The 24,354-nt window shown below is 38.9% G+C and overlaps 3 protein-coding genes and 1 pseudogene across 3 annotated transcripts; all 4 read right to left on the reverse strand.

Moving 5' to 3' along the window:
- Positions 1–1,578: 1,578 nt before the first annotated feature.
- LOC116207729 (probable prefoldin subunit 4) lies at positions 1,579–3,380 on the reverse strand. Its single transcript, XM_031540807.1, has 3 exons — positions 3,231–3,380; positions 2,985–3,095; positions 1,579–2,170 (listed from the first exon to the last, which is right to left on the reverse strand). The coding sequence occupies exons 1-3, from the start codon at positions 3,237–3,239 to the stop codon at positions 1,910–1,912; spliced, it is 381 nt and encodes a 126-aa protein (XP_031396667.1). The 5' UTR covers positions 3,240–3,380; the 3' UTR covers positions 1,579–1,909.
- Positions 3,381–3,883: 503 nt separating this feature from the next.
- LOC116207728 (pathogenesis-related protein PR-4-like) lies at positions 3,884–4,871 on the reverse strand. Its single transcript, XM_031540806.1, has 2 exons — positions 4,559–4,871; positions 3,884–4,204 (listed from the first exon to the last, which is right to left on the reverse strand). The coding sequence occupies exons 1-2, from the start codon at positions 4,829–4,831 to the stop codon at positions 4,040–4,042; spliced, it is 438 nt and encodes a 145-aa protein (XP_031396666.1). The 5' UTR covers positions 4,832–4,871; the 3' UTR covers positions 3,884–4,039.
- Positions 4,872–13,942: 9,071 nt separating this feature from the next.
- LOC116208555 (pathogenesis-related protein PR-4A-like) lies at positions 13,943–14,781 on the reverse strand. The gene is made up of 2 exons (XM_031542051.1): positions 14,414–14,781; positions 13,943–14,293 (listed from the first exon to the last, which is right to left on the reverse strand). The coding sequence occupies exons 1-2, from the start codon at positions 14,699–14,701 to the stop codon at positions 14,129–14,131; spliced, it is 453 nt and encodes a 150-aa protein (XP_031397911.1). The 5' UTR covers positions 14,702–14,781; the 3' UTR covers positions 13,943–14,128.
- Positions 14,782–18,047: 3,266 nt separating this feature from the next.
- Positions 18,048–20,037, reverse strand: LOC116207951 (annotated as a pseudogene).
- Between the last annotated feature and the right edge of the window lie 4,317 nt (positions 20,038–24,354).

Below are 24,354 nucleotides of genomic sequence, written 5' to 3' on the forward strand. Positions count from 1 at the left end.
TAATAGGGATACAAAGTCCGTATCGCTTACCAGTCGTACTTGAACGTTCTGATGAGAGTAAGATGCGCAGACACAACCAGAACTTTACACGATGCCTCATCAGAGCAAACATGATATATGAGAAAATTGATACACCTGGTTATTTTTTGGTAGTGAAGGCCGATCATTCATTCATTGAGTATCAATCAATAGAGTCTATTACAGATCGAAGGACTTGAATCCCCATAGCATCCTTAAATAAATAGGCAGATAAAAAAAAAAGAAGGAACATGGTGATAGGCGATCAGTGGAGTGGACAGTTCTCCACCCTTCTTAGCCAAGAGGTCGGCACACTTGTTTGCTTCCCTGTAGACGTGCTTAGGCCCGATTACCCCAAATTGCTTACTGAGCCACCTGCAGTCACCAATCAGTGGTTTAAGCAACAAAATTTTGGGAACCTGTCCGCCATACCCACTCCATTAGTAAAATAGCATCAACATTAACATAGAGCTTATTGATTCCTAAATCTAGAGCTAATCTCAGCTCCTGGCGACGCCAGCTCAGCCACAACACTAGTTGCGGTTCCAATATTCGTCGAGAATCCTCTAATCCAGCAGCCATTGGGATCTTGAATGAGCCCCCCTGCTCCCGCCGGTACTCGATTGCTGATGCTAGATCCATTTGTGTTTAGTTTGTTGAAATCCATTGGTGGAGCAGCCCATCCCACAATGATCTCCTTCCTAGTTTTGGTGGGCGGGTTCTGTTTTGTTGCATAGAACTCTGCTGCGAGCTGAGTTACGAAGTTTGGGATATCACCACACAGACTTTTCCCAAAGAAAATCAAGCAATTCATGTTCTTCCATAGAATCCAAATGGCATAGGTGAGTAAAATTCCCCAAGGAATGGCAAGGTGTGACTTCAGAGAAGATGTACAATTTCGCCTCAGCCAAGTATCTAGTGGGGTTGCAAGGACATCTGCTCTCCCTTGCTATGGTAGGAATGTATCCCAGAAAGGTTTGGCGATGCACCCATCTCGGAGTACATGGAGAACAGTTTCCGAGTGCAGGCCACAAAAGGGACAACTTGGATCGATCTGGATGCCTCTATGAGCTAGGAGTGACGTCGTAGCAATCCTTTCACGAAGACAAAGCCAAAGAAGTACAAAATGCGTGGAATTGCCTGGCATCTCCAAGTCCATCTTTAGTTGGAGTTAGCGTACCAGATTTGTTTACCAATGAGAAGGGAGTAGTCTGACTTAAAACTGTAGCAGCCGTCCTGTGTATATCCCCAGATAATCGCATCATATGTCGTGGACGATTGTCCCAACGGAATTCCTTTGATCATGTCGACAATGTGGGGCAAAAGAATCAGGTCCATGTCTTCCAGGATAACGTTCCTTGGAGTTGGAAATGAATGAACTGACTTTTCGGTTTTATTCACTTTGAGATAAGAGGTCCTATACAGCTGCTTCTCAGAGGTGATGTGCCAACCCATTTATCCTCCCAGTTGAGAACTGGGTTGAGAACCACGTATTCCATAATTAAGTGGGGGGGTGAAGTCTAACGTTTGCGAGACTCTGAGGATCCTGGAAGAAACACAAATACAAATCACTGGACATTCTCATAGGTAGCAGCAGTCCGTTGTGGTAAATAGTACAGGAAGAGTCATCTGAGCTAACGCAATTCAAGAAAACTGATAAATCACTATGAAATTACCCGGTTCACAACCACATATTACACGTTTCGAAAAGCAAGTTCCTAGTGTTTGCGGAATCAAAGACTGCACCAAAACACAAAATTAGATCACTGGACAGTGCCGTAGATACCAGCAGCGTGCTGTGGTCATAGGAGTCGAACGGGATGCCGAAATTCCGGGAAAAATGCAAGAGAAGAAATCTTGCAGTCAACATGAGAATCTACTAGTGGCTTCATCAATCCTCCTCTAGATTGATGGAGTCTTTGAACTTTGCGTACAAAATCTTCTTCAACTCGGCCATCTGTGCTAGCACCGACTCCTTCTCCTCCTCCAATTTCTCCAAGTTCTTGGTGGTGACCTCCTTCATCTGTTCGATCCTCTCCTCAACTTCATCCTTTGGCACATGAGCAAAGACCTCTCCGATCTGGAAGCGGACCACCTCCTCATCCGTGAGAATCAGCTCGTTGCTAGCATCCTCAAGATTATCATTTCTCTCCTGAAAAAGACACCGATGAATGAGAACAAAGTGAGCATAATGACATTTTGATGATGGCATAGAACAGAAAACAAAAACTGTTTCTTCATATGATTTGCTGCTTGGGATAATAAATACGGCACAGCAAACCATGAAGACCCCGGTAGTGCTCGGAAAAGGAAATGAGGGAAAGCAACGGAAGGGAAGGATCGGGATCCTTTGCAATTCCAAGTAGTTGAATATTCAATAAAAATAAGAGACTCTCATTTCCTTTCCTCCGACACAAACAGCCGTTGTAAATATGAGACTTTCATTTTCTTTTCAGCAACACAAACAATCGTTGCGGCTGCTGTCCCCAACAATTACCTGTTGTCGATGATGAATTAGAGACAGGAGTAAAACTGCATTGAACTGCAAAGAATCCAACTTTTGCCCCGTCTAGAATACAAGGAAAAAGTCTCAAAAAATTCCATGAACGATCCCCAAATGCCATACGGTGCAACTATAACACACTAGTGATTACTAAGGTTCCTACAGAACAATGCATCTATCAAGCAATCCATTCGATCAAATGCGGCAGAATCATTCGGTTAACTAATGCCAGAGAACAAGACAAGAAGTACATATCGACCCGAAAGAGCAGGCGTCGAATTCAGAATTAGGAAGATGAGCAAATCTCAACCCTTATCACATACAACAGATCATGGAATCAGCAAAAACCAGGGGAAGGGGTCTCGAAGGAAAGCCCTAAACTCGATTCCTCTCGAAATCAGGGGACAAAATTCCCAACTTCATACCCTACCAATCAAGTCACACGAGAGCAGAGGGAGGGCACCTTTGCGGCCTTTATCTCATCTTCGAGCTCGTGGAACCGATTGTTGAGCTTGGAGAATCTGTTGATGTTCTGCTGGTCTTCCCACGTGACCTCTGTCTCCGATCCCCCGCCCTTCACAAAATCAGCCCCTTTGAGCGTCACTAACTCTAGACAGGCCACGAGAAATGGGAAAGTAAAAGTAAAAAGGGGAAAAAGATGATGCGATGGCACTCCGGATTCTTCTCCAGGTCTTCGCCGGAGCTTCACCTGTTGCATGTTTTCCGTTCCCGACCGCCGGCGCAGGAGAAGAAGGCAGTTCCAGCGGCAGCAGCGTTGAGGGAAGGAGACGGGAGCGAGCGAGCGTCCGGTTGTACGGACCACTCGGGAGATTAAGAGGGAGATTCATTTGGGCCTGCTGTTTGGGCTTCTGAGTGCATCTATGGGCCTCGTTCAGCCCATCCAGTTACTGGGCCAGCTTGTTTGGGTCTCATTTGATTAAAACTTTAAGATATTGTTTTGGGCCTTAAATATATAAATACCAGTAACGAGTATACTCCACGGCATGTGTTAAAAGTGAATAATTATCCTACACGTAAGTAAATATATCTTGTGAGATGTCGTCCCGAGGAAAAGTTTCAGGAATTATTACGCAATGAATCCTCTTCACATAGACGAGGAACAAATGCAAAACAACAGGAAACTTGAAAATGTCTCTTGAAGTATAGGTTTTCTTAGATATGAGAACTCTCTATGTCATTGAAATGCATTATTGATTCTTAAGATTTTCTTGTGTTGTTCGATGTCGAAAATGTTGAAGCATTGGTGCTTATTTATCCGTTTCTTCGTGCAACTTGAATATGAATTATATATGTTCAATCAACACTAGAAGGCAGTTGTATTTTGTCTCGGGGCATTCAACAAGAGGAAAATTTTTCGAGTATACTCGAAGGGGACAAACTTTTCATGTTGGTACGATCGATTAAACCCTCATTCTTATTAAAGTGTCTTCCATGACATTATTTTGAGTATATAGTGATAGCGAGAGAGTTTATAATATATTCTTCAGCATAAACTCTCTAACATTGCACGAACTCATAGTTCACGGTGAGATGGCCCTGCGCATACCCATTCCTGTCAGTGTCCAGTTGATTGAAAACGTTCACATCCAGATCCAAGCCTCCATTGCTGCACTGATCGACAATCCTCACCGTTGCCTGAGCTCTCGTCCTCGTGTTTGTCACCTACAATATACAACAAGGAACAACATAAATTTTGTCACTTTAACTGAACCTTCATGGATATCGTCTGGCACGGTGGAATATAGAGGAGCAGGTGCATCTTATCGTGGTCTCCAGCACTAAATGAAAATTTTTCCTTGGGTTTAACAGTGTGCTATAATATGTCATGCTTATTTACCAGGTTCATAAGAATCACCTCCAATCAATCGTTTCCGACAGGATTTAAACTCGAGAAAATAGTGGGATAAGAAGAGTTCTATTGTGGTCTAATTCATGTGCGTTGTTATATACCTGATGGAAGATTAGATCTAAGAAATGAAAAGTTTGCCTTGTTACAATTTGCCGCCGATCACTTACCCTGAGGCATCTTCCGCAGGAAGCCTGGCCCCGAGGCCCGACAGGTCCACAGAAGGCGGTCCACCCATACTTCTGCCGCCAGGCGAGCGGCTTGTTCGCATCCCACGTGGCGCAGTAAGCGCTCACGGCATTCAGGTCCCAGTTGTGCTGCTGAGGATTATACAGGTGGTAGGTTGCCCTCGCGTTCGAAGCACTCTGTGCGTAAGCCGTACCGGCAAGGGCTGCGCAAAGCAACACCGCGGCGAAAACCAGGCTGAATGATGACCTCGCCATTTTTGTTAAGCTAGGTAGTGCAATGTCGAGTGTGGTAGTGATGGTTTCGTATAGTAAGGGGACGTGAGTATTTATAGGGGAAGGGGATGATGTTAAGTTTACCATATTGCCCTCATAAGTGAAGAGTTTTCTGTCTTCTTATCGAGGAATATCTCAGTCTTGACCTAGTCAACTGCGTGCGAGATCGTCAATCTAGGATTTTGCTAGTCCACGTTCTTTATTTGCCAACGATAAAATTTGAAGGTTAATGCCATGGAAATTAAGATATAAATGTCTCCTCTCCTATATGTACGTAAATATATGCATGCGTATATGATAATATGTATATATATATATATATATATATATATATGTGCGTGTGTGCGTATTGAAGATTAATTCATATGCAGTGTTAGCTACGCTTTATATGTTTCTTGAAATTTAATGTAAATGGTTATAGATAAATAATCGATTTATGTTAAAAAATAGTATGCTTAACGTGCAATATAATGGCCATGACACGCTGAATATTCGTAGCACACAAATTATACAATAATATATTCAACCAAAAAAAAGATGTTTAACCTTGCATTGTGAAGGGTCCAATATATACGCCGATCGATTAGTTTAAAAAGGAAGTTCACCTTGAAAGGATATACCCTTTGTTAGGGATAGGTTATTCTTTTAGCTTCAAGTCTTGAGATAACTACGAGTATGACCGATGAACATGTTCGACAATCAATTATCTCATGTAAATATATATGGCTTTCAACCGGAGGCTGATAGCATGACTTGTCTGACTAAGAAGAAGATAAGGGGGGATGGGGTGGAAGAGTCAAGAATTGACAGCCGATTATGTGGCGTCTCGTTGTACAATTTCTCTGGTCTTAACGGAATTTATAACATACCAATTAGTTATGGAGATCTCGTCGCACATCATGTTGAAAGATGTAATACTTCCATTCAATTAAATACACTAAAATACACCTATAAATGCGTTAACTATATACTACGCATTTGAATAGAAATACCACACCTTTCAATATATCACGTTGTTACCATAACCAATTGTCAGGTTTGTAATATCCATGGCCTTAAATTTTTGGTCCCATCATCAATTTATTAGCTACATGAAGAGCTACCAATGCGTAGATATAGACATTTATCGAATTGAGGTTTATATATATTTATTGATATAACATAATTGTGAGGGTCACCATAAGGACTGAAGTGACAAAAGGCACCGTTAATAGACTAATTTTATTTTTACTGTATTGCATGAGTATCTCTCTCTCTCTCTCTTTATGAATAATATATGGACAGCAATAATTGCAATATTGCTGCTCATGTGATGCAATGTTTGGACAGCCCAAACCAAACATCGCATTTCTGCCAAACGTTTCGATACAAATACATTAAGGGATTTGAACTTAGGATTTAAGAGTTACCAAATCACATGAGAAAGATTTTTTTTTAATTATAAAAGAGGGTTATGGGCTAAGTACTATAAAATAAAAATCATAACAATTAATAAAGAGGTACGAAAAGTCCTCGGATTTGAAATCTCTTGGTTATCAGGTGGGGACGTGCGCCACTGTACTACACCTTCTTTGATCACATGAGTATCTCATGATTAGAGTAAATAGATATTTCATAGTTTGAATGAATCTCGTGATTTGAAAAAATAAAATATAATTGTAGGATTGGTCCATAGTGGGATTTTACCAAAGATTATCTGGAAAGATTTTCTTTTGGGCATTTGGGTTTTTATTGTCGAATAGCAGTGAATTTCGTCCACGCAAGGCCGCCGGTCCACATAGGCAATTGACTCTATCATATCTCCGGTAGACTGGTCCCTCAAAGTGGAAAGAATCGATCAATGCGCCATTAAAGCCAAAATTATGGCACTAGATAAAAATTGGCTGATAATAAGCAAAATATAGGTTGATCAAGACGGTACATATTTTGAATGCTAAAACTTATCGGGGCACATTTTTTCAGTGCCGGCACATTGCTTTTCCGATAGCCATGGCTCATGTATAGGATGGGTTAGAGTCGAAGGTAAATCACGGTTGGAGCTTTCATACATGATACTTATACTAACGGGTTAAGTTGAGCAAACATTGATTTGTGTTATTAGATTGAACAAATACTAGGCAAATAACCCGACGGTCCCACGGCATATAAAATTTTAGTCTGATTTCTTTAAATTAATTTTTCAGAAATTTCGAGAGTTTTCATTAGTCTAACAGTTAGACTCTAACTTATATAATACTAGTAGGGTTGGCCGTGTCATGCATGGAAAAATAAATAAATAAAATCATGCACAATACATAAATGATGAAGAATATATATACCTTGTTTCATATTTAAATTCTACTTTAATTTAATAAATTTATTATAAAGTATCCGAAAATTTTGATAATTTAATATCCTTGTTAAAAATACATGATGTATTCTTCAACCGATCTTTATTATGCCATTATATTGATGTATTTTTTCCATAATATAGGCTTATTCAAGTTCCATATGTAAAAATCCTATTTAAATACTTTATAAATTGGCATAAGATTAAATTAAGAACATAAATACGACTTATCTTGTATTTTTTCTTAGTTAAGTAAAATGAATTTCATAATTAAGTTAATGTAGAAGGTCAATTAAAGTTTTTTGTATTTGACAAATTACTATTACTATTACTATTATTATTATTATTATTATTATTATTATTATTATTATTATTTTATTGTTACTATTATTATATTTATTATTTACTTTATAGTTAAGTTAACGTATATATTATTATATTAATATATCTTTATAATTTATTATTATAATACTTATATTATTATTATAATATATATATATATATATATATTAGAAAGCTTTTATAGATGTGTTTATAAAAATTTTTGAAAATAAAAATATATCCTATCGAACTAAATAAATTTCGAAAGTTTTTATTAATCTAACAGTTAGACTCTAAATTATATGATATATAATTAATAATTATATCTTGTTCCACTTTTATTACTTTTCATATTATTTGCCTTAACTTTACATAATTTAGGACATGTGTTTAGATAAAATATACTGGAATATGCATAGATATTCAAGGTACATATTATGAGATATACATAAACATACCCATAACATGAAATAATGATACGTATACTGCATGTATATACAACAAATATAAAATTATCATCGGTTAAAATAAGTTGAACTTAATAAATGAAAATTAATTTGCACTTTTTCATATTATTAGGATGATGTCTATAGAAAGGCGGGATAAAACAAAATAAAAATAAAATATAACTAAATAATTTAGAAGAAATGGTTTTTTTTTTGAGAATTAGAAATAGAGTAAATTGCATTCCTCTCTCTTGAGATTTTTTCAAATGACACTTCACCCAGTTCTAGAGAAAGTTGACACTCCCTCTATTTGACTATGTTGACTAACACCGTTAGAATATACCATTAACTTTTATAATTATTTCAAGTTTTATATAATAAAAATAAAAATAAAAATAAAAATAAATTATTATTATTATTAACTACTGCTATTGCTACTCCATATAAGACAAAGAAGTTGCGAGGCCTGTCAAGGGGGGATGATGGCAGCCGGTGAGCCCTGAATGACCACTGATAACCTCACTGAGTGGGTCGTGACCACCATGACTTCTCTGTTTTTATTTAGAGTAAAATGCATTTTGCCCCCCAATCTTTTAGGCCTAGTGGCGAAGTGCCCCCCGACCTTAAAAATTTTGCACTACACCACCTGACCTTTTTAAAAATAAACAAAGTGCTCCTCCGATTGTCTTTCCGATCAGTTTTCCGGCCAAAAAATAATTAGTTTCGGATTTTAGAAAATAATTTTTAAAAATTAAATATATATAATAAAAAATTAGAAGAAATAAAACCATGACATCGGAGAGGGAGAGAGGGAGATGAGGGATAGAAGGGGATGGTGGTTGCTGCCGCCCATCCACCACGGCCCAGGGCAAGTTCTCGGACACTTATCTGCTCCCCTTAGATCTCTCTCTTGAGGAGGATGAAAGAGAGCTCTGAAAATTCATAGCTCTGTTAACCTCCTAATAAGCAAAATTTTGTTGTTCGCCCTGTTGTTTCCCCCAACATTACTTGTTTCAATCCATTTTCTGGTTGTCCTTCTTCTCCACTGTCGTCGTCATCTTGTCTGATGGGTATTACAATAATTCCAAGAAGTGTGATTTTATATGTTTCTTTTCCTTTGGAAATTTCGGTCATTGCTCCACCAATCTGTCCGGTTAATTATCGTGGAACCCTAGAACAGTCATGTGGTGGTTAATGGCTTATGAATCTGCACCGCAGTATTGTTGTTTGCAATTGGTTTTTGAACTCCTGAGTTCATAAATTAGTGGGCTTGTAAATCTATGTCGAGGGGGTGAGGGGGTGATAAAGAGTGCAATTTTGGGAGAGAAGGGGGAGTGTGAGGTCACTGGTGGCATGAGAGGCGTCCGATGATTTTCCCTTGGTGATGGTGGTTGGGCGGCAGGCGATGACCGCTCCTTCTGTTACTCGCAGCTTTTTCTCTTTGACATTCTCCTTCTTTTTCTACTCATTTTATTATTTATTTAGATTTGGCTGGAAAACTGATCGGAAAGGCAATCGTAGGAGCACTTTGTTTATTTTTAAATAGGTCATGTGGTATAGTGTAAAATTTTTAAGGTCGGGGGGCACTTTGCCACTAGGCCTAAAGATTGGGAGGCAAAATGCATTTAACTCTTTTATTTATGCACTATTCTTATTATTATTGATTCTTTTTCAAAATTTCGAAATTATTAAAGAGGTTAAGCAGAATAATTCCTCGAGTATTCTAAGAATATTTTGAATTCTTGATCGAGGGACGGTGTTAGTGGCTTATTGGTGATAACTATCCCCTCATGACTGACATGCCTTCTCTGTTATTTATTTATTATTTGTTACTTTTTACTTTTCTATCTTTTAAAATTTTGAAATTTGTAAAACAGTTAGGTAGAATATTTTGAGAATATTTAATTGTGGTCTAAGGTCACTATAGGCTTGATAGCAGCCACTGCTTCGTTCGACAAAGCCACAGCTTCTCCTCGATGATCAATCTCGACTCAGATTCAGACGAGGGCTACTCATCTTGTCCCGATTAGGATCTAAGGTAGCTTGTATGGTCACCGCCCCTTGTTCACCACCAAAAAAAAATTGACTACCCGAACGATTATTGTTGACGACTTATCGACATAGTTCAATGGTATCCACTTGTTCGATGTTCTATCTACTACCCCAGTTTCCATACAAAGGTGAGGTTGATCTGGTTAGTTTGTAGTTGGTTGTTATGTTTTGTATTGTGTCGGGTCAGATCTGGTTAAAATCCAATGCATGTGATTCCTTCAATTTTTTTTTTATATTGGTTATGCTGTGGGTTTCCTTAATAAGGGTCTATGTCGGTGGCCCAATGGTTGGTAGTTGATCCTTAGTCGGAGGTATTCTGGCTGGCTCTGTGGCTAGCAGTCTAATCGTTGTGCTGGTCGTTGGCCTCTACGACGCCTTAATGTAAATTATCATGGGTTTAATAAAATATGTTGTGTTCGATAGAAGAAGAAAAAATTGCACCAGAGGTATAAAAAGTTTTGAAAAGTATCGCGATTGGTATAAATTTTTTTTTCTTTAACCAACAATACAAAGAGTTTGAAAAACGTAACAATTCACTATATTCCATCAATTTTGGCTTACTCAGTCAACTTCTGCCTACGTAGCGAGTGATGTGTCTCACCGCTTCAGATGTGATGCAAAAACAAATAAAAAATTCATCTTGTAAATTGTTAATTAAAAAATAAAATCAAAATCGAAATAAAAAAAAAAACTCTCCTTTCTCCCACCTCTCTCCACTCTCACAGTCTCTCTCCTTTCTCTCACGCCTATCTCTCATATCTTTCTTTTTCTCAGCGTCTCTCTTTCCAGTATCTCTCTCTGTCTCTCTTTCACATCTCTCTCTCTCCTCCATCGGACTCTCTCTCCGTCTCTCTCCTCCGTCAGATTCTCTCTTGTCTCTCTCTCCATCATAGTATTGAACCGAAAAAAAATGTAATTAAAATAAATCAAATAAAAATCCAATTTTGTTTAAAAAATCTCTAATTTTTGGAATATTTTGAAGGTGTAAGTCAACATAGTCATATGGGAAAGAATGCCAATTTTTTCTAGAAAGGTACTGATGCAACATGATGGAGGGGAACGTAACTTGTGCGAAGAAATATGATGAACAAATGGTATAAGTCTAAGATAATTTTTTTAAAGAAAAAATAATTGGAAGGTAGCAGAAGGGAGGACACCTGTCAAGAAGCAGAAGTAAAAAAGACACATGTCAAGCTCTTCTTGGCATTTACCATATTTTTTTTTAGTAGAGGACATGGACCAATTTTAATCTGTCGTAAGATAAGATGGAAAAAAGGACACATGCCAAGCTCTTCTTCACGTTGACCAATTTTGATCTATTGTAAGATTGTTAGATTGCAAGATTGTAAGATAATTGTACGACATTATAAGATCGTAAGATTATACGACATGAATATATGTGTGAAAAGAGAATGGACGTGACTTTAAGCACATGTCTATTTAGTGGATTGACGTCCGACGTTGTTTTCATGCGATTCAGGACAATACGATGCTGGGAGGGCGGCGTGTCGTGCCCCAGTACTGTCTGATCGATCAGGAGAAAGGTCGTAGAGAAAGAAACTGTTGTCATGAATTATTGCCAAATATGGGCCCTTTCCTTTTCCCTCCCACATGCATACTGGTAATAAAGATCCGACTAATGTAAAGCCCATTTGACACTTCTAAACAATTCAAACAGTTAAAAATGATCGAAGTTGCGTGAAGATCTCAACGATAAGAGTCGCCTTAGATGACAAGAGAGTTTTCTCGTCTCGGGTTTAAATTTTGCATCAAAAGACCGTTGGTGAACCACTTCCCCTGAACATGCATGTGTTGAGCCAACATAAATGACCAATTTGGATCGGTTTGGAAAGTGATTAGGGTTGGACTTTAACATCAGATCAGCGGTCCACACTAACACAACTCAAAAAAAAAAAAAAGGAAAGGAAATAAAGGTGTGGTGATTGTGATTTCAGAAAGGGAGCATACTGCATAGTTGAATGTTATTGGTGCTTTTCTGTGAATTATTGGACCGCTTCCTTTCGGTAAATTTTTAAACGGAACACTTTCAGATTTCTGAAAATTGTGTCGAAAAATCTATATAGGAAGTGTTACAGTTGATAAATGAATATAGAACTGATGTTCGAACGACCCAATTTCGTCCGAGCTGATCAGTTGGCCTTCTGATCACGTCCACTTTAAGTTGTGACGATCCAGTAACTATACATTACTGTATAGCAACTAACGATATCATACAATCCATTGTATTTCGTAAGAATGCATTGTTAAATGCCACCTGCTTGTAATAATCGTGCATATACATATTTCTCGATGAATGTCTTATAATACATTCGAAATTCTCTAAATCTTTAATGGTACATCACCGTTTATCTAGTAAGTTCATTTATTTTCTGTAACGCGGGGTCCATGATTCAGTAAGACAACAGACTGCGAACAAGCGACCCAAGTATGCATGACAGGTTAATTACCGGAACGTGTCGCCGGATATGGCCTATTAGCCCAAATAAACTAATCTCTTCTTCTACACATGAAATAAAAGCGGGTAGTGTTGTATGTATAATTTGCGTTTAATGTGCCTTCAACATCTTTATACAGGAGGAATGTGGAACCGGCTCCCAGGCCGGATAGATCGTTAACATTCTGTGGCTTAGCGGACCGACCTATTAACTGCCAGCACAACGTATTAGTCTAAGCACAGTGTTATCGTGTCGGTCCGATGTCATGGTATCAGGTTAGCTCAATCTCTATTTTCATGTTGTAATTAGTATAAAACCACAATTACTGACAACCGTCCCAATGGCTCCCAAATATAGTAGTGATCGACGTGCCTGATGGCACTTCCCAGCTTGGGCGACTAAGCCAGCGTCTCATACGTACCTCATACGTATATACATATTCAATAGATGTACAACATAGTAGGGAAATTGTTTATAAAAAAAAAAAACATATATAGTAGTGAAATTCCATGCGATAACCAAAAGAGGGGTTTGGTGCAAGTAGTTTATTAAAATTTAAGTAAAAATCTCTCAAAATTTATGTAGCCAATTAACAGTACAACTGCATGTATAAGTAGAAATTCTTCGAAACAAAATTAATTTATTAAATATATATAACTTATTCGAAAGACGCATATATATTTTAAATTAATCTATTTTATTATAGTTTAAAATAAATTGATTTGCATACATATATTGCCGAACTGCTTTTAGAATGGTGTAGCATAGTCGTTGCTTTCATTATCCAAGGAAAAGTTCATTCAGCCAAAAAAAAACAAAAGAGAAAAGAAAAGGAAAAGCTGCTTTTTTTTCGGTAAATAGAGGAAAAGTGGCTTTGTTATAGGAATATACGTGACTTTTTCACTGCAGTATTAAAACGATCGTGTGTATCAAAAAGGTATAGGACAACCGTGCAAGCACTTACCTGATAGTCGGTATATTTTATAATCAATACTCTGTGAGACTATTTAATTTTAGTGCAGAGTTCGAAACCTACTAAAAATACTTCTTAATTAATATAACAATGCCCCAACAAGATTAGTAGTCGATAGACTGATTATATCCATGATCCCATTGAAAATGTAATTAATACATCAATGAGAGAAATATAGTATAATATAGTGAAGCACATCTGGCCTAAAATTGAGTTTGAAACCTACTAAAAACACCTCGTAATTAGTATGACAACACCCAAGCGGGATTAGTAGTCGATAGACTGATTATATTCGCGACCCGGTCAAAAATGTAAATACATCCATGAGAGAAAGAAAGTATAACATGGTGAAGGACGTCCGGTCTAAAATTGAGAAATTTTGGATCCCATGTTCCCTTGCAAAGCAACCATTTCTTATGGCTCAGTATGCGTTAAATTACTCATAGGATGTGAGGATCCAAAGTAGAAATAGTGCAGAGGAAAAAAAAAAAAACAAGACTAGAACATCGATCGCAGTTAGACACACACAAACACCATATATTCAACAGTAAAAAGCAAACCGAACGTTTCACACGCTTAAATACAACATAGTCCCTGAATTTTATTACCATCGGATACAATAATTGGTAGAACAATCCGGCTCAGATCGATCATCACACTAGTTATTCATGCGCGTCAAGGCCGTCCGTCGCGTGATCAGATTTAACAGCTGACGAACTGGTAGTTCACGGTTATGTAGCCCTGCACGAAACCGGAGTGGTCGGTGTCGAGATCACGGAAGACCAGAGCGTCCAAGGACAGGTCTCCGCGTTTGCATTGGTCCACTATCCTCACCGTCTTTGAAGCCCCAGACTTCACGTTCGTCACCTGCGGAATACACCGTACACCCCAGAAACATCATCAATCTAGCTTGTCGACCTGTTACTTGTCGGTCGATCGAGGAGGACGACGAAAAAAATCAAAGGGGGACGATGAAAGACCATATACCTTCAGGCATTTACCGCAGGCAGCTTGCCCAGTTGGACCGGAAGCCGCGCAGTACGCAGTCCAGCCGTACGCCTTTTTCCATGTCAGCGGCTGGTTGTCGTAATAGGGGGCGCAGGACGCCTTTGCATCATCGAGGCTCCAGTGGTTCTCCTCCGGATTGTAGTAATGGTACCGGGCCTTGACGTTGGTGGCGCTCTGGGCCGAAGCACGGCCGAGGTTGTTAGCGGAAACCAGTAACGCAATTACTGCGACCGTACAGATTGAGGCCAACCTCATGTTGATCGCCATTTATCAACTATATGTTATGATATGTTTGGAGCTGTGCGGCTGATGGATGGTGAAGACGAAGATTAGATAACGGTGTTTATAGGGACGAAGGAGGGGGCCCTTGCATTTACGGAATTACCCTTCGTAACTCGAAGGCTCTCCCGAAGAGTTGAATATTTTACTCTTTTTTTTTTTTTCCTGCCCTTGATTTTGACCTTCTGTTGAGTGGGAAATGGGAAAGCCCAATTACGTGCAGATGCTTCTAGCTCCCTTTTCTCACTGCCGAAAAATTCGGGCTCGAGAGAAGCGAAATTTGGTGCAGTAACGTTCGTCGACCTGAAATCAAAAGGTTCGGCTGGCCTGAATTTCAATTTTTCATCGTGTGAACTTATGAATTCATCTTGTAACCGAGAGGGGAAAAATGGGAGATGGGGACTTGCAAGATCATTCAACGTATACTCTTGTTAAAATTGAAAATTTTCTAATAAGAGAGATGAGAGGTAAGATCATGGAAAGTCGGAGGCGGGCGATATTTTTCATTTAAGGACGGACATCCCAAGTTTGGGTATTTATTAGGACGATACAGAGAATTGATACGACCCGATTCATATCGATTACATGAAAATCGTTTTTTTTCGTAAAAAAAGTACCAATAAATTTATGGGTGAAATTTATCAGATATTTATCACTTAAAGCACATCTTGGTGCTGGGAAGAGAACGACAAGCACATGCACATTGAGATATTTATCGGATGGCCATGAATTCCTCACCCGTCGGTCATCACGCACGTTCACTTTCAGATACCCGTTTTTAATTATTTTCTTGGAGTTCAAACTTTAAAGTCACAGATTAATCTGGAAAAAGCTAATTATCAATGATAATTGATGCTTACATTATGGAGATTTAAGCGTAAATCAGCTGCTGATTGTGTGGCATCTCTTGATGCTCTCCGGAGTCTTAATCAGGAGAAGGTCACTTTGGACATTTCCTGGAAAGCAGTTTTCAATTCTATGGCTTGATAGAGACAAACCACAGAGTGGTGGAACCGGAAACATGTCACTAACGGCCATCATATTTTTGAGTGGATGAAATTATAGGAAATATTGATCACGCGATGCTAAAAAATCGTGTATCATAATTTTTTTTTTGTCCTCTCAATAAATGTATTTTTTGGAATTCGAGTTCGTATTGGTTCGTGCTGCTTACACTCCACCGACACCTAAGTAAAAAAAGAAAGGTGGGGCATTGCTCTATGAATGATGCTATCGAACGTGTCTTTTCAATATTCACCAAGATTATCATATATAGATAATCATCATCATCATCATTATTATTATTATTATTATCAAGAAACCCCTCATCAAAACAAAATGAGAGAAAGGGTTATGCAGCTATGCCATTGCGTTCCTCCTGAGGGAAGAGATTCCGATTTCGTTATTGTCTGTTGGACTTATATTCGTATTGTTGTTTTCTTTTTCTTCTTTTTTTTTTTTCCGGTGGTTTGTCTTATTGTTTTTATTTTATACTTCTCATTCACTTTACTAAATTATTAATCTTTTATGTAATCGAAAAGAAATAAGAACTCTCGTCACGTGGAGAATACGGCGAAAAGTTAGATCTAGAGGTCATGTGCTACTAAAGAAATGGGACAAGCAAAGTTGGTCTTCTGCACCCATCTCCATTTTCAAATAAATTTCGGAAAGTATGGCATACAATGTGGTGCATTCCATAATACGAAACATTCTTTTTATTTTGTGCTAGCAGCTCCATAACAATATTTCTTCCACCATGGAGGTGCGATGTTGATTTTGCATATAAAGCTTGAAAGAAACACTTTCTTTGGAGACGTGCGGCACTAACGTTTAGTTCCCACAGCTTTCCGCCTTGTTCATGATGATATATATGGACCGCACTGTCCACACGTTTTCAATATGAAGAGTTACGGAAAATCTTGGCATTCGAAAGATCGGAAAATGGAATCATCTCATATATGTATTCAGCAGTTTCTTCAATTATATCTTTTTATCATGTAAGATTTTCTTGTCCTCTCGATAAAGTTTAATTTGATTTGATTTCAATTTTGATACAAGAAGTCGGGTAAATCAAATTAATGCCCACACTAATCACCAAAAAGTGGACTCCAACCTGAATCCACATGCGAGAAACATTTGGTTTTGATGTTTTAGTATATCTGTCGACTCGATTTGGTATAACTCAAACTTCTCTTTTTATGAGGGTTAGAGGTCCGGTTCAAACTTTACTAAGAACAGTACCGACAAACCCAACTGCATCCTACTATGAATTTATTATCCTCTTTTTTCTTTTTCTTTTTCTTTTTTCTTTGATAAGCTGACAGGGCATAATCAAGAAAACTTAAATTGAAAGGAAGTATGGTCCTAGAGACATTTTTCTTTTACACTAGAGGATCATTTGGCATGTGACAGTAGAAAGGAAGTATAATTTTGTGCCGTTATAGTTGCATGTTATTAAATTCCATTTTCTCATTGTTATCGTAAAAAAATGGAGGTAGAGATTTATAGGTAGCAGTTATGCCATAGCTCAACTATTCATGTTCTACCTAACAAGATCATAGCTTCTCTCAGAGTAACTACAAGCCATTTTCTCGTAACTTCGTTTGTGAAAGCAGACTGGTTCGCTACCCTAAATAATGTACTAAAGTTTTTTAGTTGATATGAGCCCAATCACTTGTAGACTAAATGAAACATCAACATCTCATCGAACATATTCCATGAAGATTGGTCTGATAAGAAACGTCGAAGATTAAACTGATGCTACATGAAGTGGGCAAGAAAGATGATACGGAAGCAAAAGGTTAAGTTAACGACAATATTTTTTACATGTTTGATTTGATGAGATGAGTTCGTACCTGATAATATAGCTCTTCCCTGTTCAATATCAATTGAGTAGTCAATACATGAATAGCATTTGGTGCTCCAACATCAACTTCAACTCCAACTCAGGCAAGGTCCCTGAAAATCGGTTTCTGATGACAATGCAGGAGCCATAAGTCAGAACTCTTCATGCCAAATTATTGGCGAGCACCAGCTGAGGTGGAATAAACCTGTCTCTGCAGTAGTTTCTCTGAGTAAATTAGGCACTATCTTCGAGGTCTAATGTAACAGTAAATAGATTCAACTGAAACTCTGATTAATCAAACATCACATGATCGTATCATGAACTGCAAGAGCAAAATAAATGTACAGCTGATCTGATAGATTGAGCTGAACTAGCATAGCTTCCTATGCGTGTGCCATAAGTTAATGGAGTGGATATTAAACAGGTAATGCTAATACACTACATGGTTATCATCTCATGTCCAAAGTTGATTCAGGAGAAAACCGGACATGGGAAAATCTGCTTTATCCGTGTTATCAACCAAAGAGCCCCAGAAATCTTTAAAAGCGACGCAACGCCAGAAGAAGTTGAATGAGGAGCTCAAACCTCATGGGAGGTCATCGAACTGGATGTAGCATTTACAGCAGGCAGAGGACAAGGGACTGGCTTCTGCTTTCCTCGCCATTGTAGATCTTTCAGTAAAAGCTTAGCCACTTTAACGAACCGTCAATTGGATTTAACCTCTGAGATTAGTTAAAAGATCGATAATGAACTTTGGAAAGATGATAGAAGAGATTCATTTCTTCCGTTGCCAGTCGTTCCATCTGTCGCAGCAAAATTTCTGTTCAGTCAGAATCCATCAATGAGTAGCGGCAAGAGGAAACCAATAGGTCATCTCCAACATGATGGATTTGGTTCCGGAAGACGCATTCTCAGCGTTCAAGACTCATTTTCATCCCAATCAAATACTACATCCTTGGGTTCAATTGAGTCTCTCAAGTTCGGTTCACTACTACGCATAGCATGCCGACCCAAAACAACCAGATCAAGAAGCTTCCTCCTTGCCTGATAAACCGGGTTTGGTTCAATCAGGCTTCCTCTCTCACAGGCTTCTCGGAGAAACACGGTCTGCGTGTTCCCTTTAGTCGATAAATAAAAGATCCCCGGGTGATCCAAGAACAGGTCTCTTATGTTCAAATCAATCCCGAACCAATTCCTGAAATGGCTAATCTTCTCCACCTCGAACCATCTTCTCCAGAGTCAAACTGAGGAACTCGAGAACGACTGCGACTACCCGTTTCTCCAGTTCCATGGCTCCAGCCTTAGACCTTCTCTTCTCCTCCATCTCCTCGTAGGGCCCCGCATATGGCAACCTCTGCCATCTCTTCACCTTGGCCATGAAGTCCTTGCTCAGCCTCATTCCCGGCGGAAAACCCGTGCTTGAAACTGAGCTGAATCTCGGTTCTATCAATATCAGAGTCTTCCCTACAACATTTCGCAGCCCTCGATTTCTCCACCGCTGTCTCAAAATGATTGGTCTCCAGTACTTCAGAAGAGTCGACCAGCTTCAGGATATGGGCGTTCGGTTCGTGGGCATCGGAGAGCTGGAAAATGTGAGAGTTCGGCGAGATTACGAAATCCTCGAAGTCATCGGGGAGGCTAAGCTCCCTCCAGACCTTGAAGATAGCACTGAGCGGCAGGGACTTGGAAGCCGACATGGAAAGAAGCCGAACCAATTGAGTCGAGAATCGTGAAATTGAATCGTGAATCGTGAAATTATATTTGTAATTAAAAAAATAACATATATGTATATGTATTATACTTTCCTGAATAAAAAAATATCAATTCTTGTTCATTCAAATAAATACCACAACATCAATGCATTAGCATTGATGTCCTTGTGAGTGTTTGCTTATTTCTTTGTTTGAGTTGTTCAATTAAAAGACTAACACAGCAAGAATATTTCAACAAAAGAATCAACAAGCATTAACGTTACATTGGAATTGTTCTTCCATTCTGCAGGGATCTGTCTCGTAACCAATTGACTGGGCCAACACCGGAATCTTTATCGAAAAGGAGAATATGTCCGAGGCTGCTTTATTGCTTCAGAATATGTCCTGTTAGTTAACGAATTTATGGGGACACGGGGTGTCAAACTCTGGGAATCTCGAATATTCCTGTGGATCGGGCGGGAAATCTTGGTTTTCTTGTTCTCTCTAAACTCGCACTTCAGACTTACTAACAGCAAAAAAATTACACGATCACTTTGCTTGACTAGCTTGGAAAGTTTGGTATTGGGAATTTTCCTTTACCCATACATAATTAAAACAAAGTAGAAGTGGATTGTGGTTCGCAAAGTCTTCCTTTACCCATCACTTTGCTTCTTTTATTTAGTTTTTTGTCGTAAGATATGTCATTGAACCACTAGTACAATAATAACGAAAATAAAATAAATAGAAATGTCATAAACAAGAACCAAACCTGAACCTCTTAGTTCCATGTCTGCTACTTTTACCACTCCACTGAGCTTACTGCCTCCCTCTCTTTGTACTTGCTTTTGTGAGAGAATACATGCGCAATACCATATGCATGCAAAGAGATGAATAGCTTTGATGAAAACAATCATGGTAATGGAAATTAAGGAGGAATTATGCTCAGCTAAGGTAGATCGAGTAAGACGACTCTTCACTAAAACTAACCCTCCATATATCTTATTGTAAAATATAAAGGAAAAATAAGTTTTAGCGGGAAAAAAAAGTTTTGTTTTTTTGCATCACTACAACTTTTACTTGTTAATTCTCAAATTGAGAAATTTAAATATGTATATAGAAAAAGGAAGAATTGGAAGATCAGATATCCATCAACTGATTAATGTCATTCTCAAAAGTTCTACAATTTTCTTGATGATTTTTCAGTTTCTACGCTCGTAAGTAATAATCTCATGTTCCAAGTTGGAAGGCCAAATCTTAGCTAGTTTTCTTGATTCATACAGGACAATAAGATGCAAAGCAAGTATTCATTAATTCAAATCACACTAAATGAAAGTTATGTCCGCGTTATTTGACCATTTGAAGCTTTAGGGTACAAGATATCCAAAACAATTGCAAGAACTAGTTCTTTATGAAAAAAGCTCGAATGCTTTATCTTCAAAATTTCATGTTCACTTCATAATAAGATGATTAATTTGTAGTATCTCTTTTTTTTTTGTGAACATTTATAATTAATATCTTTTTTTTATTCTCGAAGATGGAATAAAGATGTGAGCACATTAGCTTAGGTATAATGTTTTATGCATGCACATATTTATATCACCATCATATATATAAAAAGGATAATTCCATTATATTATATGTTAAAAGAATTTAAGTATACAAGAGTAATTACATATCATTATCCTAAGTCTATGAACCTCTCTTGTAATCGAAAAAAAAAGAGAGAGTAATTACGTAAAACGAATTAATGTTGGGTATTCCTCCAATTTGGAGGAAGTTTGGCTCAAATCATGTTGGGCTTTTATCGGGCTTTAATAGGCCCAAGAACCCACTTTTGTAGGGTTAATTTTAGCAAAACAGTTGAGGAAGAGGCGGCAGAATTTAGATAGCAGAACAGTACAGAGAAGCTGTAGAATACAGAGATCAGAGAGCTATTTTTCTGTGTAACCAGAGCTAGATCAACCCTCGATCGGGACGTCAAACGAACTCCGATCGGGATGAAATTTTGGTAGCAGCTTCACGACACGTGGGGCTAAGTTCTGAACGGTCAGAATTCCTATTAGAGCTATGTAGGTGCTGTTTTAGCTGACTTTGTGAACCACCCGCTGTGGGTGACGAATTTGGTATTTGGGTGATCAAAGAGAGTGTTTCTCTTGAATTTGGTGATCCAAGGGTTTACCCTTGATGAAAAACATTGTGTAACCTCCATTGATAGTGGATTGTTGATTCGGAGTTGATCCCGTGGTTTTTCCCCACATCGGGTTTTCCACGTAAAATTCTGTGTTCTTTTCTTTATTACTTGTTGGTTGATTTGATTGGTTCCTATCTCGATTATACTAATAGGGGAGGAAGATTAATCACTGCGTTATTGTTTGGTTGAGCACATCCCTTCCCAACAAGTGGTATCAGAGCCTCGAGTTAGAGAAGTTTGAGTTTTTTCGTTGTTTTTGAGATGGAGGAGTCTACAGGATCTATGTTTAAGTTGAATGCAACCAACTACTCTATATGGAAGTCTCGGATGGAGGATCTTCTATTTTGCAGGGATTTGTACGATCCCATTGAAAGGGATTCTGCGAAACCCAAAGATAAGGATGACAAGACTTGGGAACGCACAAATCGGAAAACTATTGGTTTGATTCGACAGTAGATAGACAATAGTATTTATCATCGTGTTGCTCAGGAGACAAATGCGAAAGCTTTGTGGGATAAATTAACAAATCTCTATGCGAGGAAGACACCGCAAAATAAGGCATTCCTCGTGAAGAAGCTGATTCATCTTCGTTACCAGGATGGAGGTGATATAGCTGTGCACATGAGTAATTTTCAAAATATTATTAACCAGTTGACAAAACCTGGAGATAATATTACCCGATGAGTTACAGGCTTGTCTACTTTTAGGGACTCTACCGGAAAATTGGGACACACTTGTGGTTGCATTAAGCAATTCTGCGCCAAACGGGAAGCTATCGTTGGCCACGGTAACAGACAGTTTATTTAATGAGAAGATTAGAAGGAAAGGCTCAGGGATTTCCATTCGGTCTGAAGCTTTAGTTACTGAACAACGGGGGAGAAGTCAAAGCAGAAATTTCTCTTCCAAGCATAGTAACTCACGTGGCAAATCGAGGGGTAGATCAAAGTCGAAGATGAGAAAAGGGGTCACTTGCTATCACTATGGAAAAGAGAGACACTACAAAAGGGAGTGTAGAGCTCTAAAGAAAAATCAGAATGGTAACCGTGAGAGTAAGAAGGAAGAAGGCACTACAACAGTGGCATCTGATGGAGAGACCTACATCATTTATGATGAAGCCTATGTGAATTTCACTTGTCAGGACTCTACCTAGGTTGCAGATACAGGTGCCTCGTTTCATGTCACTCCTCATCGGGATTTCTTCTTATCTCACACTACCAGAGACTATGGTTATGTGAGAATGGGGAATGGACAGTCATGCAAGATTGTCGGTATTGGTGATGTCTGTCTAGAGACCGAGCTTGGCTACAAGTTGCTTCTGAAGAAGGTGAGGCATGTTCCAGAAATTCGCCTTAACCTAATCTCGACAGGTCAGCTTGATGATGAAGGCTACAGTAACGAATTTAGTAATGGGAGATGGAAGCTCTCCAAGGGTTCGTTAATTGTGGCACAGGGTCAGAAGACTGACACTCTCTACAAGTTGCGTGTCAGACACAACTCCGGTCAGATTAATGTTGTTGAGGATTATCATATCGAGCTATGGCACAGGAGACTTGGGCATATCAGTGAGAAAGGTATTCAAATTTTTGCTAGAAAGCAGTCTTTGCCCGTTAAAGGTATGCACTTGAGCAATTGTGATCACTGATTAGCTGGTAAGTAGATGAGAGTTTCTTTTGTTAGAAGTTGTCTCTCTAGATGCGATCATATACTAGATCTTGTGCATACTGATGTTTGTTTCATGTCGGATAGATCTCTTGGTGGTGCTCTATATTTTGTGACCTTTGTAGATGATCACTCCAGGAAGGTTTGGGCTTACCCTATGAGAACTAAAGATCAGGTAACTGAGATTTTCAAGAACTTCCATGTAGCAGTGGAAAGAGAAACGGGCATGAAGCTGAAATGTGTCAGAGCTGATAATGGCGGTGAGTATAGGGGTCTTTTCGAGAACTATTGCAGGACTCACGGTATCAAACTTGAGAAGACGGTACCGAAGACACCACAACAGAACAGGCTTGCAGAGAGGATGAACCGCACAATTATTGAGAGAGTTCGTTGTATGCTTTCTCAGGCGAAACTGTCTAAGTCTTTCTGGGGCGAGGTAATGAGGATAGCGGTTGATCTTATTAATCCTACACCGTCAGTTGCACTTGATGGAGATGTACCCCAGCAGGTGTGGACCGGCAAGAAAGTATCGTACAAGCATATCAGAATCTTCGGGTGCAGGGCATCTGTTCACATTCCTCGAGATGAAAGATCAAAACTCGATGCCAAGGCAAATTAGTGCATCTTTTTGGGTTATGCACATGAAGAGTTCGGGTACAGGTTTTGGGACCCTGATAACAAGAAGATCATCAAGAGCAGGGATGTTGTGTTCTTTGAGGACCAGACAATCGAGGATTTGCAGAAGTTAGAGAAGGCCAAAGTAAGCAGTCCTCGTGAGATCTATATTCCTGTATCGGTTGATGTAGAGCATCCAGTGGAAGAGGTACCTGGTGAGTATGAAGAAACCACGACTGGGGGTGAGATTCCTCAGGTAATCTACCTAGACGATCGGACAGAGTAAGATGACCTTCTACAAGATATCCGCCTCATGAGTATGTGCTACTGACTGACGGATGGGAACTTGAGTGCTATGATGAAACTGTGGCACATGAGCACAAGGAGCACTGGTTGAAGGTGATGAATGAGGAGATGAACTTCTTGTCTGAAAATCACACGTATGACCTAGTGAAGCTACTGCAAGGTAAGAGAGCATTAAAGAACAAATGGGTCTACAGGTTGAAGACAGAGAACTCACGACCTCGATACAAAGCTCGACTGGTAATGAAAGGTTTCAACCAGAAGAAAGGAGTTGACTTCGAGGAGATCTTCTCCCCCGTGGTCAAGATGTCATCTATCCGAGTTGTTCCCACATTGG

The sequence above is a fragment of the Punica granatum genome, chromosome 5 (assembly GCF_007655135.1).
Source record: "Punica granatum isolate Tunisia-2019 chromosome 5, ASM765513v2, whole genome shotgun sequence".
Lineage (NCBI taxonomy): Eukaryota > Viridiplantae > Streptophyta > Magnoliopsida > Myrtales > Lythraceae > Punica > Punica granatum.

Bases quoted from the DNA above. Each gene is read 5' to 3' on its own strand.
- LOC116208555 (XM_031542051.1), bottom strand. From the start codon at position 14,701: ATGGCGATCAACATGAGGTTGGCCTCAATCTGTACGGTCGCAGTAATT. The intron at 14,294-14,413 runs GTATATGGTCTT...TGTATTCCGCAG, and splicing joins CCTGCGGTAAATGCCTGAAG to GTGACGAACGTGAAGTCTGG.
- LOC116207728 (XM_031540806.1), bottom strand. From the start codon at position 4,831: ATGGCGAGGTCATCATTCAGCCTGGTTTTCGCCGCGGTGTTGCTTTGC. The intron at 4,205-4,558 runs GTAAGTGATCGG...TGTATATTGTAG, and splicing joins CCTGCGGAAGATGCCTCAGG to GTGACAAACACGAGGACGAG.
- LOC116207729 (XM_031540807.1), bottom strand. The intron at 2,171-2,984 runs GTGCCCTCCCTC...TGTCTTTTTCAG, and splicing joins ATGAGATAAAGGCCGCAAAG to GAGAGAAATGATAATCTTGA.